This window comes from Paralichthys olivaceus, chromosome 6, assembly GCF_024713975.1.
Source record: "Paralichthys olivaceus isolate ysfri-2021 chromosome 6, ASM2471397v2, whole genome shotgun sequence".
In the NCBI taxonomy this organism is placed as follows: Eukaryota; Metazoa; Chordata; class Actinopteri; order Pleuronectiformes; family Paralichthyidae; genus Paralichthys; species Paralichthys olivaceus.
The window spans coordinates 26,728,049-26,745,657 of record NC_091098.1 but is presented as its reverse complement, the minus strand read 5'-3'; the positions used below and the strand labels follow the sequence as shown (position 1 = coordinate 26,745,657).

The 17,609-nt window shown below is 45.8% G+C and overlaps 1 protein-coding gene across 3 annotated transcripts in view; it reads right to left on the bottom strand.

The window, feature by feature from the left end:
• The window catches only part of plxnb3 (plexin B3), a 35,671-nt gene that overhangs the window by 13,152 nt on the left and 4,910 nt on the right, over positions 1-17,609 (bottom strand). The window contains exons 2-8 of one of the 3 annotated variants that reach the window (XM_069527548.1): positions 15,403-15,473; positions 3,311-3,745; positions 2,421-3,144; positions 1,434-1,613; positions 421-549; positions 240-340; positions 22-154 (exon numbers count right to left, since the gene is read on the bottom strand). In XM_069527548.1, the coding sequence (XP_069383649.1) occupies positions 22-154; positions 240-340; positions 421-549; positions 1,434-1,613; positions 2,421-3,144; positions 3,311-3,729 (1,686 nt within the window). In that variant the 5' untranslated portion in view covers positions 3,730-3,745; positions 15,403-15,473. Of the gene's footprint in view, positions 1-21; positions 155-239; positions 341-420; positions 550-1,433; positions 1,614-2,420; positions 3,145-3,310; positions 3,746-11,795; positions 11,991-15,402; positions 15,474-17,609 lie in introns of those variants that run through there. The other 2 variants (XM_020080007.2, XM_069527549.1) reach the window with 2 other exon arrangements.

The window sequence follows — 17,609 nt, the reverse complement described above, 5'->3', positions numbered from 1 at the left end:
GATCCAACAAACATGATTTACCTGTGTCTGCTCATCTCTGCTCTGATTGGCTGGCTGTAGGCTTTGTACCGTTACACACTGATTGGTTTGTTCGAAGCTCCAGAGCCAATGATTGAACTGAAGGTGGCGCTGACACTGATATTTACGACAACATCTGGACACAAGGAGAGAAAGAGACTGATGAGAAAGACAGACACACAGAAAGGTACAGACAGACAAGTAAACAGACAGACAGGTACCTTCCCTCCAGGACACACCAGCCACAGTGTGGGTCTCTGACAGTGAGACAGGTCTGACAGTCTGTCTGCTTCTCACATGACGACACGTGGACCTTCGACAGCTGAGAGACAGACAGGAGAACAACACGTCAGTATTTTAACGAGAAGAAAAAAGGCGACAGACACAAAAACACTGTCTCACCCTCCTACTGGTCAAAACATAGACGTGCTGCTGGCTCTCGTCCAATAAGAGGTCAGCAGTGATGGGGCTGCCGCTGTCCACCATCACACTGTCGTACAGGTCACCTGACGAATCAAAGCGCACGAAGACCTGCAACACACACACACACACACACACACGTGCTGTTAATGATAAAAGGTTCACCTCTGACCTTTGATAGAAGCGCTTCAAATGGGCGGAACCTAGATGAAAGGGTTGAAAACAAAAGCAATGATCTGTCAGCAGATGGCGCTGCTTCCCCAGACAATGATTCTACAGCCTGAAGTTTCAGAGGAACTGGACCTGATCCTGGTTCTGTGGTTCTCAGGTAGAACCAGGATCTTCCTGAGAACCACAGGATCACAGACACACTGGTCTGACTCCGGCTGCTGAGTCTGAGCTGCCAGTGTGTGATTATATATTAACAAGATGAATCAAAGATCTGTTGTTTAACTCAGTGACGCTCCAAGGCAGGATTACCCCCCCCCCCCCCCCACACACACACACACACACACACAAACACACACACACACACACAGTTATCAGTCACCTGTGGGACCAATAACCAATCAACAACAAGGGTCTGTGCATGCTCCCCTGTGACACCCCCCCAAGCTATACGCCTGTTAGTCATCTCTCTCTCACACACACACAAACGTGCACACACATATGTACGCGCGCGCACACACACACACACAGCGTAATTTTGTGTGTACTTGTGCAAGCTGTTTGTTGTAATCTCATGGGGGGTGCATTGGGGGGATGCAGTGGGGGGCTACCTTGCTTCAGGGCACTTCAGTGGTGGCAATAAGAGAAGGGGGGGGCGGGGGTACAGTTTGATCACATCTTTGGTTCACATGACGACAAACATGTTGTAAACACTAGATTCTGTTTTCTTCTTCATGTGACACAGCTCCGGACTCAAACCTCAGCTCAGGATCGACTCTGAAACGTGAAGCTAAGCTAAGAATAAACATCGTTTATTATGTTGTCACCTTGTGCAGTTGCCCCCCTCTGTCTCCCAGGAAGGCGATGGTGTTTCCCGCCTCTGTTGCCGTGGTGACGGCGGTCAGCAGGGTGGTGGAGGTGAAGGTGGGCGTGGCTGGGAGCGGCACAGCACTGGCGATGGGGTTCGGGGTGTGTTCCCCCCCACAGGGGTACTCCGACAGAGAGACCTTACAGATGAATGACAGAGAGAGAGAGAGAGAGAATAAGACCAGCGTTTCCTATCCTGAAGAAATGTGAGCAGTGGACGCCCCCTGGAGCTGAGCTATAGGAACTACACTGTGACAGCTCTTACCTGGGCGGTTCTGGGCCATATGAAGGAGTAACACTGTATGACAGGTTAACACAAAGAGACCAGTCACTGTTTAATCTGTGTGTGTGTGTGTGTGTGTGTGTTATATCTGGGTCAGTCTGACCAGCTGTGTGTACTCTGGGTCTGAGTGACAGCTGTCTGACCATAAATCCAGCTGCTGAAGATAACGTTAATCCACACACACACACACACACACACACACACACACACACACACACACACACACACACACACCGTATTAGGGTCAGCAGTGAGACTGATGTTGACTAATGGCGGCTTCTTTCCAAACGAGCTGCCTCTGTGTGACATCATCATATTAAATCAGTGATGTCATCAGCTGAACAATCAAGCGGTCTCATTGGTTTATAAATTATTGATAAATTATTAGTTAATCATCTGTTAAAATAATCAAATGGAGGATGGTCTGTATTTGTGGAGCACTTTTCTAAGTGTATTGATTCAGAGACGTCGCACAGTGTGAACTCGTCCTTCACCCAGTGCATGTTGGGAACAGAACCTGAGCTCTTGTGTTCGATTGTCAGGTGATTAGTGACGGACATCTTCAAATTACTGGTTTCCTGTCTGACGGACACTTTGAGGTGACGGCGGCGTTCGCTCTGATCCGACAGAAAGAGAGAAGCTCAAAACTGAAGTTTGTGTTTACCTTCGGCAGTTTGAGACATTTCGAAGACACAGCGTACTCGATGTAGGCCTCTTCCTGTCCACTGCCCCCTCGTCCTCCCTCAGTGTAACACACTTCCTGTGCTTGCTGCAGCATGGCATCCAGCTCTGCCATCCCATACACACACAGCGCTGAACGTCCTGTTGCTACAGGTGTGGACGCCTGCCCCGCTGCCATGATGACAAACAGGGTGGGTTCACCTGAGTGGTTTCCTAACCACGCTGCCTGAGCCAGGTTGTAACCACCGTGGCAAAGAAGCGGCACCTCCACGTACGAGTAGAAGCTGCGGTCAGAGGCGCAGAGCCGAGAGGCGTAGGTCCGGTACTCCTTTTTGTGCCACATGTCTCGCCTCGAGAACAGGAAGTAGACGTGGTCACCATGGGCGACTGCCTTAACAAAGTGGTTGTTGTACTCTGAGTAACTTCCAACAACAAGTTTCCCCAGCTCCTCCTCCTGCGAGAACGCCCGGCGAGGTGGGACCACTGGGAACAGACGCCGCGTCGTGATTGGTGGAATGTCACCAGGACCTTTACTGGTGTAGCCGCGACCGACCAGCATCAGACTCAGCATTCCGCTGACTTCCTGTTTGTTCTCTACAGTTATTACCACAGCAACGGTGGAGACCCGGGGGTCGTTGGCAGCGACGTACTGAGTGTCAACAGGGTTGGACGTCCGATAGATGATCTGAGAGATGTTGTGCAAACTCCTGAGGACAGAGAGGAGACGTGAGTCAGGAGCCGCTGATGACATCATCATTATCATCATCAAAAAATACAGTTACGACACAGAAAGACAACTGGTCGGCTTCTCATTGATTGTACTTAGAACTCTGACGTCGAACCTCAGTAAACTGACGATATCCTGATTATTACCTTTTGTCACAGATGCCCTGATAGAGAGAACCACAGACAATCAGACTCCCAGGCTCCGCCCCCTGTCCCTTCTCCATCAGCAGCAGTTTGTTGTGGTTGTGAGTGGACGTGGCCGAGGGGCATTCCTGGGGAATGATCGGGGGGAGGCAGTCGGGGGAGTCCTGGTGAGGGCCGGTTCGAACATGTGACATCACCTCCAGGTCCGACGTCAGCTGGTACAGGTGATCGACCCCGCCTACGTACAGACGCCCTGCCCCCGAGTCCAGCAGCAGGTGAGAGAGGGGGGGGCCGTCCAGCTTCACTGCTAATATTGAGGGATCAGAGGTCACGAGGACATCAGCAGAGACGGTTGGAGGGGTGGGGAGGAAGAGGAGGAAGGGGAGGAAGAGGAGGGACGGAGGGATGGAGGAGGCCAACATGGCAGCTCCTCAATATCTGAGAGAGAGAGAGAGAGAGAGAGAGAGATATTAAAAACTGTTGTAAACATGATCCGGCTCAGTGTCGGCACATAGTCGGCAGACCACTGAGCACGTGTGGGACCCCTGGTGGCTCAGTGATGCCTGAGGTCCAACCTTCAGAATCGTTACGACTGATCAGACGTTCTATGATGATTAATATCATGTTTCCATGGAGACGCTGATCTGATCTGAACCCGATGATCAGATCAACAGAACCGTGAAAACGTGTAAAGACGCTCGGAGTCGTTCCTCTCTCATGTTATTAATAAAATATTTTGCTGCTTCACACTTTTCATCTCACGGTCAAACTGTAGTTGCCTGTAGTAATGTCGCCATGGCAACACACCCGTATCCACGGCAACGCAGTGAAAGGACTCAAACCTCCGGTGGGTTGTTTGGTTTTTTATGATGGTGGAAATGTTCTATTCCTTCTCTCCAGAGGATGAACCTTCATGATGTGATGAGCCGCAGGGTTTGATTCTGGGTCCGATGCTCTGCGTCATGAACGTTTAAACCAGAGAGATTTTATTGATCACTTCCTGTTCCTGATGAGTCAGGACCGATCTGATTTCCCCAGGTCACGTCTCAGGTTTATCATGTGACTGTTCCTGGTTCTGATTGGTTGACTTTAAGTTTTTTAAATTGTGTGCAGGTCTTTTTCCTGGAACCCCCCCCCCCCCCCCCCCTAGAGCAAATAAAACTTTATTATTCTATCACACATTCACAGGGTTCTTGTTCTGTGGCTACAGTGATCTCTGCAGCCTGTAGGTGGCACTCTCTCTGTCAGTTTTATGGTTCAGTATCGTTTATGAAGAGATTTTTTTTTTTTTTTCAGCCACACGTTACTCTTATACAAAACACTATTCATCTCTCTCTCTCTCCTGTCTGGTCATGCTCGCTCGACCCTCCCTCCCTCCTGCTGTGTGTTGGTTCAGACTGAAACTCTGTTTAACTCGCCCAAGTGCATGCTGGGAAACACCCAGAGAGGCCTCAGGACACACACACACACACACACACAGATGCTTCAACATTTCCATGGTGATATTGAACATCCTCAGTCTGTATGCTAATAACTTCACTGGGTGGGGGGGGGGGGTAGAGAGAGGTTCATCTATAATTCATGCAGCTGAACAGAGAGAGAGCGAGTTGTCAGAAAGTAAAATGAGTTAAAGTTGGAAGAAAGAGAGAGAGAGAGGTTAAGAGAAGGACGAAGGGCATAAAGAACAAGAGAGGAAGAGAAATAGAGATGAAGGGGTGTTATAGAGAGAGAGAGAGAGAGATGAAGGAGTGTTATAGAGAGAGAGAGAGAGATGAAGGAGTGTTATAGAGAGAGAAAGAGAGATGAAGGAGTGTTATAGAGAGAGAGAGAGAGATGAAGGAGTGTTATAGAGAGAGAGAGAGAGATGAAGGAGTGTTATAGAGAGAGAGAGAGAGATGAAGGAGTGTTATAGAGAGAGAGAGGTAGAGATGAAGGAGTGTTATAGAGAGAGAGAGGTATTCTCAAGGACAACTGTGACCTCTGGACGTCCCATCAGGACTAAACACATTGAGTGTCCTCAGCAATTTAAGAACCTCATTAAGAACCAACAGAACATTAAGAACCAACAGAACGTGAAGAACCAACAGAACATTTAGAACCAACAGAACATTTAGAACCAACAGAACGTGACGAACCAACAGAACGTGAAGAACCAACAGAACGTTAAGAACCAACAGAACATTAAGAACCAACAGAACGTGAAGAACCAACAGAACGTGAAGAACCAACAGAACGTTAAGAACCAACAGAACATTAAGAACCAACAGAACGTCTCCAGCAGCAGGTTCTGACCGGATCCTCAGTATGAGAATGCTGCCCTGTGAGTGGCTGTCAGGTGCGTGTATGCTGCAGGTGTGTTAACCTGGAGGTAACCATGGTAACAGGATGGATGCTGCAGGTGTTGGCAGTTTGTCCCCCCCCCCCCCCCCCCAACTCTCTCTCTCTCTTTTAATTTTCTCATTGGACCACTCCTCACTCACCCCCCCCCCCCCCTCTCTATATATGTAAATGAAGGACAGGCTGCTTTCAACTCGTAGAGGTGATGATTACAGACTGCCTCACCTCGGGCGCTTACACACACACACACACACACACACACACACACACACACACACACACACACACACACACACACAGCTGTTTGTGTGTAGGATTGTGTCGTCTCTTTGAAGAGTGAGAGTCAGCAGCGAACCACAGAGATAATATGGGGGTGGAGGTGGTGTGTGTATGTGTGTGTCCTCTCTTTGTTTCCTCTCTCTCTCTCTGTGTGTGTTCAGTTTGTCCTACTTTCTCTCTGTTCAGGAGCCTCAGACTCAGCAGCTGCAGACTGACCTCAGCTAAGCTGGTCCACTACGGACCACCGGGACCAGGACCAGGACCAGGACCAGGACCGGGACAAGAGGCTGCTCAGTCTGTCACTAACAATTCTCACCATCATGAGTTCAAAATGTGACATTAACAAATCAGCATCATGTGGTGACGTCACATACAGTCATGTTTGTAACACACACACACACACACACACACACACACACACACACACACACACAGACACACACACACAGACTCCAGAACATTTCAGGAACAGACTTTAGTTCAGGTCTGAAAAAAGCTTCAGTTTTCTTATCCTGCTTTTGTCTTTTTCTCCTTCAGGGTTGTCTTACTCTCTCACACAGACACACACACACACACACACACACACACACACACACACACACACACACACACAACCGCACTCCCCTGGTGAGCTCATGAATATTTTTCAGTACTTGGAGAAACAAGGACAGTTTGATATCATCCAGTGTGTGTGACAGCCGTGACACACACACACACACACACACACACACACACACACACACACACACACTCACAGTGGGATTTAAAGTTTGTGTGTGTTAGTCACACGCACACCTTCATCACCATCATGATCCCCACAGGAAGTCAATTTGTTACCGTGGTGATGCAGCACGCTGCTGCAGGGTCACAATGAGCTGTTTACACACAAACACCTTGACACACACACACACACAGAAGTTTGCGCAGCTATCCTTATTAGGACTTAGCATTGACTTCCATTCATCGTGGACAATCCAACTGAAACCTTGTTCGTAACCTCAACCACGACCTCAGAAACAACGTTCTGTCTCATTAGGTCCCCTGAGGTGGACTGGTCCTGAAAAGAGGACACAAAAACTAGCACACACACACACACACACACACACACACACACACACACACAGACACACACACACACACACTAGCTGCTTTCAGTCATGCACTGAACTCTGCAGATCATAGTTAATTTCTTCAGAGGACGTTCATGTGTGAACACAAATGTCTGAGTGAGAGAGCCTCTGGATTATCTGCGAACCTTCTCCGCCTGGCCTCCAAGTATTACGTCCCCCGAAAGTAAAGAGGATTCGATGACATCACAGCAGGAGATCCCCCGCTAGAGTCACAGCAAGCGAGTGGGGGGGGGGGTTTCACAACCCAAAAACAACAAATATCTCCTGGTGAAAAAGTGGTGACGCACACGTAGAAGACAAAGACCGAGAGTTTGTGGTGATTATGTGATCACATGATCTCTGCAGCAGAGTTAATACATCACTTCCTGTCTCTGCTGCACCTCTCACCTGAATAACGGGGCCGCAGCTCGTCCTCTGTGTGTCGGTCTGAACCCGTTTCAGGACTCTCTCTCTCTCTCTCTCTCTCTTTTCATCTCTGGTTCTGATCCGATGTGAATGAGTTGATTTCTCTTTTCTCGTCAGACTGAGGATCTGAAGGTTTTAAAAGTCGTCACATGATCGGTTTGTTTTAACAGGACGAGGCTGCTGAGCTGCTGTTCCTGTGTCTGTCTCTAATCTGGATTAAATCCTGTTTGTGTTGACGCCTGGTGTAAACACACAGAGCTGCTCTTTGACAAGAAGAAGAATCAGATTCTTCAGTTTAATCCAGAGAAGAGAATAATCAGTGAATCACAGCAGATTAACACGAACAACAGATTCAAAAATATCTCCGAGTTTAGGACGTTCCACAGTCTTAAAGAGACAGTCCAACATTTACACTGGTCAGTGAGGACGATGGGTCCAACGAGACGTCTGATACAGGAAGTAATCAACCTTTAACCTCTGTGGTGTCAAACACACACACACACACTGTCCATGATGTTGTCCTCCTGATTGTCTCCATCCCCCGTCCTGTCTCTCTCAGACTCAGGTCCTCAGTGTCTTCACAGATCAATGGACCAATCACAGCAGCACAATAACAAGAGTCAGTGATGAAGATGTCTCTCAGAGATCAGACCTCCTCCACTCAAATAACACAAACCAGGACAGAGGTCTTCACGATGGACAGACAGGAAACAGATTCAGTCTTTTACATGAAGCTGAATGTGACCTCAGGGGGGCGCTGTGCTGGTAAAGTCTCTAATATAAAGTCAACTGGATTCTACCACGTTTTTAGAGTAAACGTTTCACTGCAGCAGCTTCAAACTGAATACTGATCACTGCTAACATGAAATATTAATACACACACACACACACACACACACACACACGGTGTGATGGAATTAGCATCAATATCATTAACGCCCATCACCTCTCTCTGCCTGTTCACACGTTTCAAACACCACACACATCTGTCCGACTCGGTGTGTGTGAATATATTATCTCTGCAGCCTCCAATTAACCGAGTGTGTAAGTGTTTTTGATCAGTGGGAGATGACGAGGGTTTACCTGCTCCTCTTCCTCCTCCTCCTCCTCACTTCATCACATCTTCACTCTGAATCAAACATTTCTCCTTATTTACCAACCGATCGGCTTCAGTCCCTGCAGGTGTTGTTCACATATTATACTCACAATAATATAAGGTCACTGTGACCTCTGACCTCTGACATGTGATCACTTCCTCCACGAGTCCAAGTGAACGTTTGTACCACGTTTGAAGAGATTCCCTCAGGGAGTTCTTGAGACATCGTTGAATGAGACGGACAAACAGTTTGATCTCTGACACGTCAAGTGTCGAAGCTGCTGCTTCACTGAGATCCTCCATTTAAACACACGCTCCGTTGTCATGACAACAAAGACAGAGGCACTGAAACAGGAAGTCAGCCTCTGGACAGTGAAGGATTTTAAAACACTGCAGAGGAATTCTTCTGCATCATGGAGACAGAACGTTGAGAAGAAAGAAGAGGAGTAGGCTGAGGAGGAAGAGGAGGATAAAGAAGCAACAGAGGATAAAGGGGGATAAAGAAAAGAAGGAAGGAGAGGAGGGTAATGAGGAAAAAAGCAGGAAATAGAGGAGGGGGGAAGGAGGAGAACGAGGAAGAGGAGGAGGAGGAGGATAAAGACAAGGAGGTTGATAAAGAAGAGGATGAGGAGGATAAAAGCAGGAAATAGAGGAGGGGGGAAGGAGGAGAACGAGGAAGAGGAGGAGGAGGAGGATAAAGACAAGGAGGTTGATAAAGAAGAGAATGAGGAGGATGAAGAGGAAGAAGACGAGGAGGATACAGAAGAGCGGAGGAGGCGGACGAGAAAAAGGAAGTGGAGGAGGAGGAAGAGTAGGATAAAGAGGAGGAAGAGGTGCAGTTTTTTATTAAAACCAAACCTGAGCGTCTCTCGGCTGCGTCTCAGCCGCCCCGCCCCGTCTCTGTCTTTGTAGTTAAGAGGCGTGAAGCGGCTCCATGATGTTTATGAGCAGCAGAATTTTTACAAGATTAAAACAAGACGGGGAGGGGGGGGGCAATAAACGACAGGACTACTGTTATAATAGGAGAGATGAGGGGGAGGAGGGGGAGGTTTAATCAACACAGAGTCGAGGGTGGAGACGACCACGATTCATTTACTGCAGATAAAAAAAACTTTATTTAACGTGTCAGCACAAAACACCAGAACCGACCAACCTCATTAAAAACCAGAGCTGCTTCACTGAGGCGTCACTAACACGACTTCTACTTTCTATTCCTGCACAAAACATCATCACGTAAAACTCAGACGTGAACTGAACCACAGACGTGTTAATGACATGTTCCTGACGTGTTAATGACATGTTCCTCACATGTTCTGCAGGTATGTGAGAACAAATGTCTGAGTCAGAGTCTCTGGACATTTTCTGGATCTTCTCCTGCAGCCTCTAGTAAAACATCTGGAACCTGTGAGCGAGTGGGCGTGTCTCTGAGGTTTCTAACACGTGACGGACGTGAAACTGAAGAACACAAATGTCTCAGGATGAAGAAGAGGAGCCGTACACGTAGAAGACGAAGACGTCAACTTGGAAAGACAAGGAGGTTCCAGATGTTTTGGTGATGAGGGCCGACGCCGGAGTGGACGAGCTGTAAACAACAACATGGATCTTTACACAGCAGAGTTTAGACGCCATGTCCCGCCTCCTGCTCTACAGGCTCCGCCCCTCGCCCGAACGTTCCTGTTGTTGTGAACGAGTCGGACGATCTGCTGCTTCACAGCACAAACACGAATCATGACTTTACTGATTCCAAAAACAATTTGATAAAAACTCATGGGATAAGATTCACTTCCAGGTCCTGGTCTCTCAGACGTCCATGTTTAATGTTTCTTTAATTCAAATTAGTCCAGTTCTTCTTTTCAATGATGTCACTTTACAAACTTAATAAAGGACCAATCAGGGAGCGGACTCTGTGTCATGGTGAACTCTAAAGAGCCGGAACACAACGTCTGCCTGAACTTTATGATTTCATGGATTTTTATTGGATGGTTTTGTATTAAATGACTTGACGGGGGCGGGTGATGTTTATTGGACCTCAGGGGCAGCGTCCTCCAGAGGGCGCGACTAGACTCCTTCAAACAAGGCCAACAAATGTGTCCTTCCATCTCAGACCAACCTATCCCAGAATGCATTGCGTATCTGTGAAAATATAGGTTTCGATAAGAGTTATCGACGGCAAATGAGGAAACCAAAACATCGGGAGAGTAATATCTGAAATGTATCAGACTTCAACTCAATCAATTCCTCCAAAATAAAAGAATTCAAAACAATATTGATCGAGTCTCGTGAACGTATGTTTGTGAAGACAACATGTCAGGAACACCTTCATTACAGGAAGTCACCCGACATGTTCAGCAGACTCGTGATTGATCTCGATAAACATACTTCCTGTTACGTAGAAGTCGTCCTCTGAAGAACGGGCCTTCACAACACGTTCACACCCAGACCACCTCCCAATGTGGTGTCAATGTGTTCACACCTTCACTCCTGATTAATAACGAACACGTGTGACCGGACCTGTCATACGTGACCACGTGTTAACTCATGTGTTCGTGTGAGGACGTTTCCAGAGAACGTGAAGAAAGAGTTTCCGCTCTGAGATCAGTGAAACATTTTACACCAGAAGAATCGGGATCCTTTCTGTTTGTGGAGCAGCTTCACAGTTTCCTGACTCATCACGTCCTCAACGCTCAGAGGTTCAATCACTGACTTCATCACAGGAGAATAACAATCGAGCTGCTGTTGCTTCTGTTTCATTTCTGCTTCTTCTAATAATTAAAATAAATTTCATACACGTCCGCTGCAGGTGGAAAATAATAAAGTAGATTTACTTGAGTGGTGAGTAGAAGTAAAATGGTGAAGTACTTTTCCATTTCTGTTACTTTGTACTTCAACACCAACGACAGTGAAACTTGACCATTATTATTCTGTGAAAATCATCGTTCACCGAGAACAATAACAACTATAGAGTTTCAAAACATCTAAATCATAAAATTATAAAAGATCATGAAATTACCGAAAATCCAGAATTGCATAAAAATGATAAAATCAGGAAAATGAAAAGCATTAAGAGACTAATGAGTGAAACAGTGAATGAATGTGAACGAGAGTCAGAGTCAACGTCTCTGTGCAGCTGATCTGATTCCCGCTTCGCTAATTAAATATCAGACAATTAAGGACAGTCAGCTGTCAATCAGAGAGAGAGAGAGAGGGAGAGAGAGGGAGAGAGGGGTGGGGAGACACTTACTTTCTTCAGGATACAGTCCGTCTTTCTTTCATTCCTCAAAAAAACGGACGACAAAAACTGAACTGGTTGAGAGAGAGAGAGGGGTCGACTGGCTACTGGCACACAGATGGAGAGAGAGAGAGGGAGAGAGAGCAGCCGGCTGGACGGCTGTAATCCCATTATTGTGAACGACACATTGTTCTGAGAGAGAGAGAGGGGCGAGAGACATTCACACACAGAGAGAGAGTCTCAGTGGGAATTGAAGGGGCGTGGTCTATCTGTACACACACTGTGATGGGCGTGGTCAGACTCATTAATATTTAATCAGAGGTTTTAGGTGTGAAGTTAGAGACAGAGAGAGAGAGAGGGAGTGGTAGAGCGAGGGAGCAAATCAATGCTTGAGGGTTTTTTACACCTCGAGTGACGGTGTCTGTGTTTAAGACTGAGAATTATTATTGTTTATATTATTATTATTATTATTGTTGTTGTTGTTGTTATTAGCATTCGTATTTTGATTAAGTGACAGCACCACAGTACGAAAACACTGAATCTGCTCCAGAATAAAAGTTACTTGGTTAAAAACCAACACAACCCTATGTTATGTTTCATATGTATTATATATATATATATATATATCCAGTACATACCCTGTAGGTACCAAGTACACATCCAGTACACGTCCAGTACTTATCCACCACATACTCAGTACATATCTATTACAAATCCAGTACACGTACACTCATGTTACAACCAGAGTTACTCTGGTTGTAACATGAGTTACTTCTGTCAGTCTCGGTTCCTGCTGTTTCTGTCTGACTCTGATCAGATGTGGATCAGGTCTGACTCTGATCAGATGTGGATCAGGTCTGACTCTGATCAGATGTGGATCAGGTCTGACTCTGATCAGATGTGGATCAGGTCTGACTCTGATCAGATGTGGATCAGGTCTGGTTCTGATCGTGGACAGGATACGACCACACAGACGTTGGGTGGGCGTCATCGTCAGATCTTTAGTTGAGCTTCCCGCGGGTCGTCCCGCAGCTGCTCTGCTTCTTTGATTCTCTTCATCAATAATCCCACTGTGAGCCAGGTGCATGATGGGAAACAGCTGCCAGATATTCAGCGTGTTTTCACAGAGGAAGAAAAATCTGGTTCCTTCTCTCTGCTCCCTCGTTCCAACATAAACACCTGTTCATCACAAAGCTTAATAATGATAAATAATCAATACTGATCAGGTTTGCTGAGAAGCAGCTGGAAATACATCAGAGTGAGACTCTGTCAGCGCTCAGCATCTCTGCTCAGGTGAGTCTGTTTGAAATGTGTTGTCTGATTGGTTCACAGCTGACAGGTCACAGCAGGTGAGAGCCATAAAGTGTTCCGGTTGTCATGGTGACCACTGGGCGTTTAATCTGATGTGAAGACAGCATGAGAGGTGTGTGTGTGTGTGTGTGTGTGTGTGTGTGTGTGTGTGTGTGTGTGTGTTTTATCGACATCATCTTATCTGTGACACAACACACTGCTCGTAAAATGTGTGTGTGACAATACATTCATGCATTCATTCATGTGTTTGTGTGTGTGTGTGTGTGTGTGTGTGTGTGTGTGTGAGCTCAGCTGGGGGTGTGTGTCCACCTCTCATCAGGAGCCTCATGTAATATTAATCACACACGCACACACACACACTGAGGGTCACATGCACCACTGAACACACACACATCAATCAAACACACAAAGAGAAAAGGCGCATGCACACACACACAGTGTGTGTGTGTGGACAGCTGGTGGGGCAGCGCACATAAATGTTGTGATGTGATTTTATATTTCTGCATTAAGTCCAGTCGACCAATCACAGGTCGTCGTTTCATTGTTGAACCTCAGACCCTCTGAAGTAACACAACATCAACGAGATGGTATGAAGATAAATAAAGATCTTTATATACAGTCAGTGATCGTCTTTAAATACAGTCAGTGATCATCTTTATATACAGTCAGTGATTATCTTTATATACAGTCAGTGATCGAAAACAACTCAATGTGAACACTTTTGCAGATGATACAAATCATCAGACAACTATGAACAAGTTATGAGTACGTTCAATAAACAAGTCAACAACATGTGACATGTGACCAACACAAAGAAACTTGACTCTCGTTGTCATGGGAACAGACGTGAACTTAAACAGTAACACAATAACAAAGTCTACGAGCATCTGAAGAACACGGAGAATTAAAAGACGCATGTGTCAACGAGATCGTGTTTCTACCTTCACTGGACTCTGATGGTGAGTTCGAGGTCTCTCTACAAAGAACTGATTTAAACGCACATCCTCCAAATAAAGACTCATTTCCAACACGATCCATTAATAAATATATATAATAAATAAAGTCCGACAGGATCATTGAACATCTCTCCTGACTTTCTGAAGACAGATGTTGAACTAAAACTAAAGATCTGAGGTTGAATAAATTAACTTGATTCTATTTAAACAGAATTCAAATCCAACTTTAATATATTGATATTTGATTTAGTAATAAATCCATTATACTATACGATATTACCAGTAAGGGTGTGGTGTGTGTGTGTGTGTGTGTGTGTGTGTGTGTGTGTTTTCAGGTATTTTAGGCTTTGAAGCAGAAACAAAAGATGAAGGACGAGTGAAGAGGCTCTAAAGGGGGGAGGAGGGGTGAGGGGGGTTAGAGAGCGTGAAAAGCAACTCATACAGAAACGAACCAACCAGGCGGAGTAATGAATGGGGGGGAGGGGGAGGAGGTGAAAGGTGACGCACAATAATTGGGAGGAAATGTTTAGAGAGAGAGAGAGTGACAGGGAGAGAGAGAGAGAGAGAGTGAGAGAAGAGACAGACACACAGAGAGAGAGAGAGAGAGAGAGAGTGAGAGAAGAGACAGACACTCAGAGAGAGAGCGAGAGAGAGAGAGAGAGAGAGCGAGGACGTTCCACTGCTCAACACAAAAGCTTCGATCTGTTGTTGATGATAAAATCACATGAAGACGTCCTGAACTGACTGAAATATTTTATTTTGAAAACTAAACTGAAACTGAGGTTTTCAGTCACATGATCACTGAGTCAAACCTGTTAGAACCATCAGAACCATCAGAACCTTAGAACCATCAGAACCATAGAACCATCAGAACCATCAGAACCAACAAGACCTTAGAACCATCAGAACCATCAGATCCAACAAAACCTTAGAACCATCAGAACCATCAGAACCAACAAAACCTTAGAACCATCAGAACCATCAGAACCAACAAAACCTTAGAACCATCAGAACCATCAGAACCTGCTACGATTCAACATGAATGAATGACAAAGTTTGTTCACAGACTGAGAACAAAGACTTCTCTGTTACACACACACACACACACACACACACACACACACACACACACACACTAATTATCTCTTAATCTGAATCTGCAGATTCCTCAGATTCAACCAATCAGATCGCTGCTTCCTCCTCCAATCACTGAGCCTCGTTACAGAAACAACCTTCCACTCTATCTCAGATTGATGACATCATTGGTCACCGGCTGTTTGTGAGGTCACAGGTTGCCATGGCAACCATCTGGACGCCCTGACTCAGCACGCAGAGATTAGAGTTTGACCGACCTGCTGAGACGAGCGGCGGCGTCTGCGATGAGGAAACTGAGGAGGAACCTTCTTCATCAGGAGGACGTTTCCTGCAGGAACAGAAACACAGATGCTTGTGACGCCACGAGAGGTATCAGCCCACATGAAGACCATGTGACGTTCGAACAACTGCGTCCACTACTTCCTGCTAGTGAGTGAACGACAGACGATCTCGTTGTTTTTATCCTCAAGTTTTTACACAAAGAATCAAATCAATTATTTTCTTTACAACAACTGCAGCCTCGTCGGACGTCATGTGACCTCAGCCACATCCACCATCTGCCTTCAAGCTGCACGGAGGTCGACCATGAATCACTTCCTGTTCGTCAGCTGGAGTTAACGAGCAGATAATCAATCACAGCAGATATTGATCGATGACCTGCAGACTGAGCAGCTCACGCTCGTTTGTCCTCGACCAATCAGAACCTTGATGGTTCTCACACAAAGACCACTGACACCTGGTGGTTAAGAAGCAGATGACGACGAACTACAACCGAATCAGACTGAGCATGAACGAAGAGAAGAAGAAAATATAACACACACACACAATCATACAAAAAACACACACACACACACACAAAAGCAACACACCCATTCAGCAGTTTCAGTCGCTTTGTATCATGTTTTTTAGATTCTGAAAGACGACACACACACACACACACACACACACACACACACACAGTCGTCCTTGAAGATAAATCAACAGCCTCCTCTCTGTCTGCCTGTGTGTTTGCTGGCGTTTGTGTATCTTTGTGAGGACCAGCCTGAGGATGAATCTGAGGGTTTGCTCTCTGTGTTTGGTCTCCACCTCCCTCATTGTGTCAGCAGGACGGAGGCTTTTATTCTGAAAACTCTGAGGCTGAAGCAGACAGGAAACAGAGTCTGAAAGGCTCCTTTAACTCTGATAATCAGTGGGTCCTCACATTGACAGTAACATTTAACAGTGTGAGAGAGGAAGCGGTCCTGTAGGGAGGTCAGAGGTCAAACACAGAGAGTCTATTCATCCATCACAGTAAATATCAGCTCTGTGCTCAGTCTGGACTTTGACCGTTAACTCAGCAGCAGGACGTTGATCCCACTGACGTTTGAGAGATGCTTCATGTTTCTATTGAAAACTGGAGAAAAGATTTGAATCTTTATGAAACCGACGAGATCAACGAGGCGATGAACGAAATCACAAAAATAGATCACGAAATAAAACAGAGACACTGAGTGAGACAGTTTGAGTGTGAACAGGTTTTTACAGGATGATTTTCTCACTGTTACGTTTTACCTGTCCCACCCTCTGATCTGTGCTTTTATTTTGAAAAGTAAACCTGGAGGAAGCTGTTAATATATAAAATGTAAATATATGTTATCATACATAATGTACATATATTATATAGTGTGAATATTTGTTATTAAATATGAGGTGAATATTTGTAAACTGTGAATGTAATTATATATGTCAAATTAATATATATGTTATTACTGTTTCTATTGTTTTTCATCTGGATCCTTTTACTTTATTTTCTGTGCAGAAAAAAATTCAACTGCAGCCTCCAAACAGAAAACCATCAATTTAATCCTCATTAAACTGACCCTGACACACACACACACACACACACACACACACACACACACACACACACACACACACACACACACACACACACACACACACACACACACAGTCTGTAGATTAGGTCGCCTGCCTTCATTCACTAATCTGATGGTTGTAACTCTGCAAACTGAGACATTATAGAACACTAATCTGGATATACACACACTCACTAACACACACACACACACTCACACACACACACTCACACACACACACACACACACACACAGAGACAGTGATTTAGTGTGTGTGTTGCTAAGTTGGGGGTGTAACAGATGCCGGTGAAGACAGCTGCACTCCAACATAGCAATTATTCACACACACACACACACACACACACACACACACACACACACACACACACACACACACACACACACACACACACACACACACTATAATCTTCAGTGTGAGGGTAGTGACACCACATTATTCCACAGTCTATAATCTGAACATTCACACTGAGACGAGGGGGGGAGGGGTCACATCTGAAGGTTCTTCAGCTTCAGATCGTTCAGGACATGTGAACATGGAGAACGTTTCCTCCTTCGCTCCCTGAGCGTCTGTTCTCTCACTCTGCTGA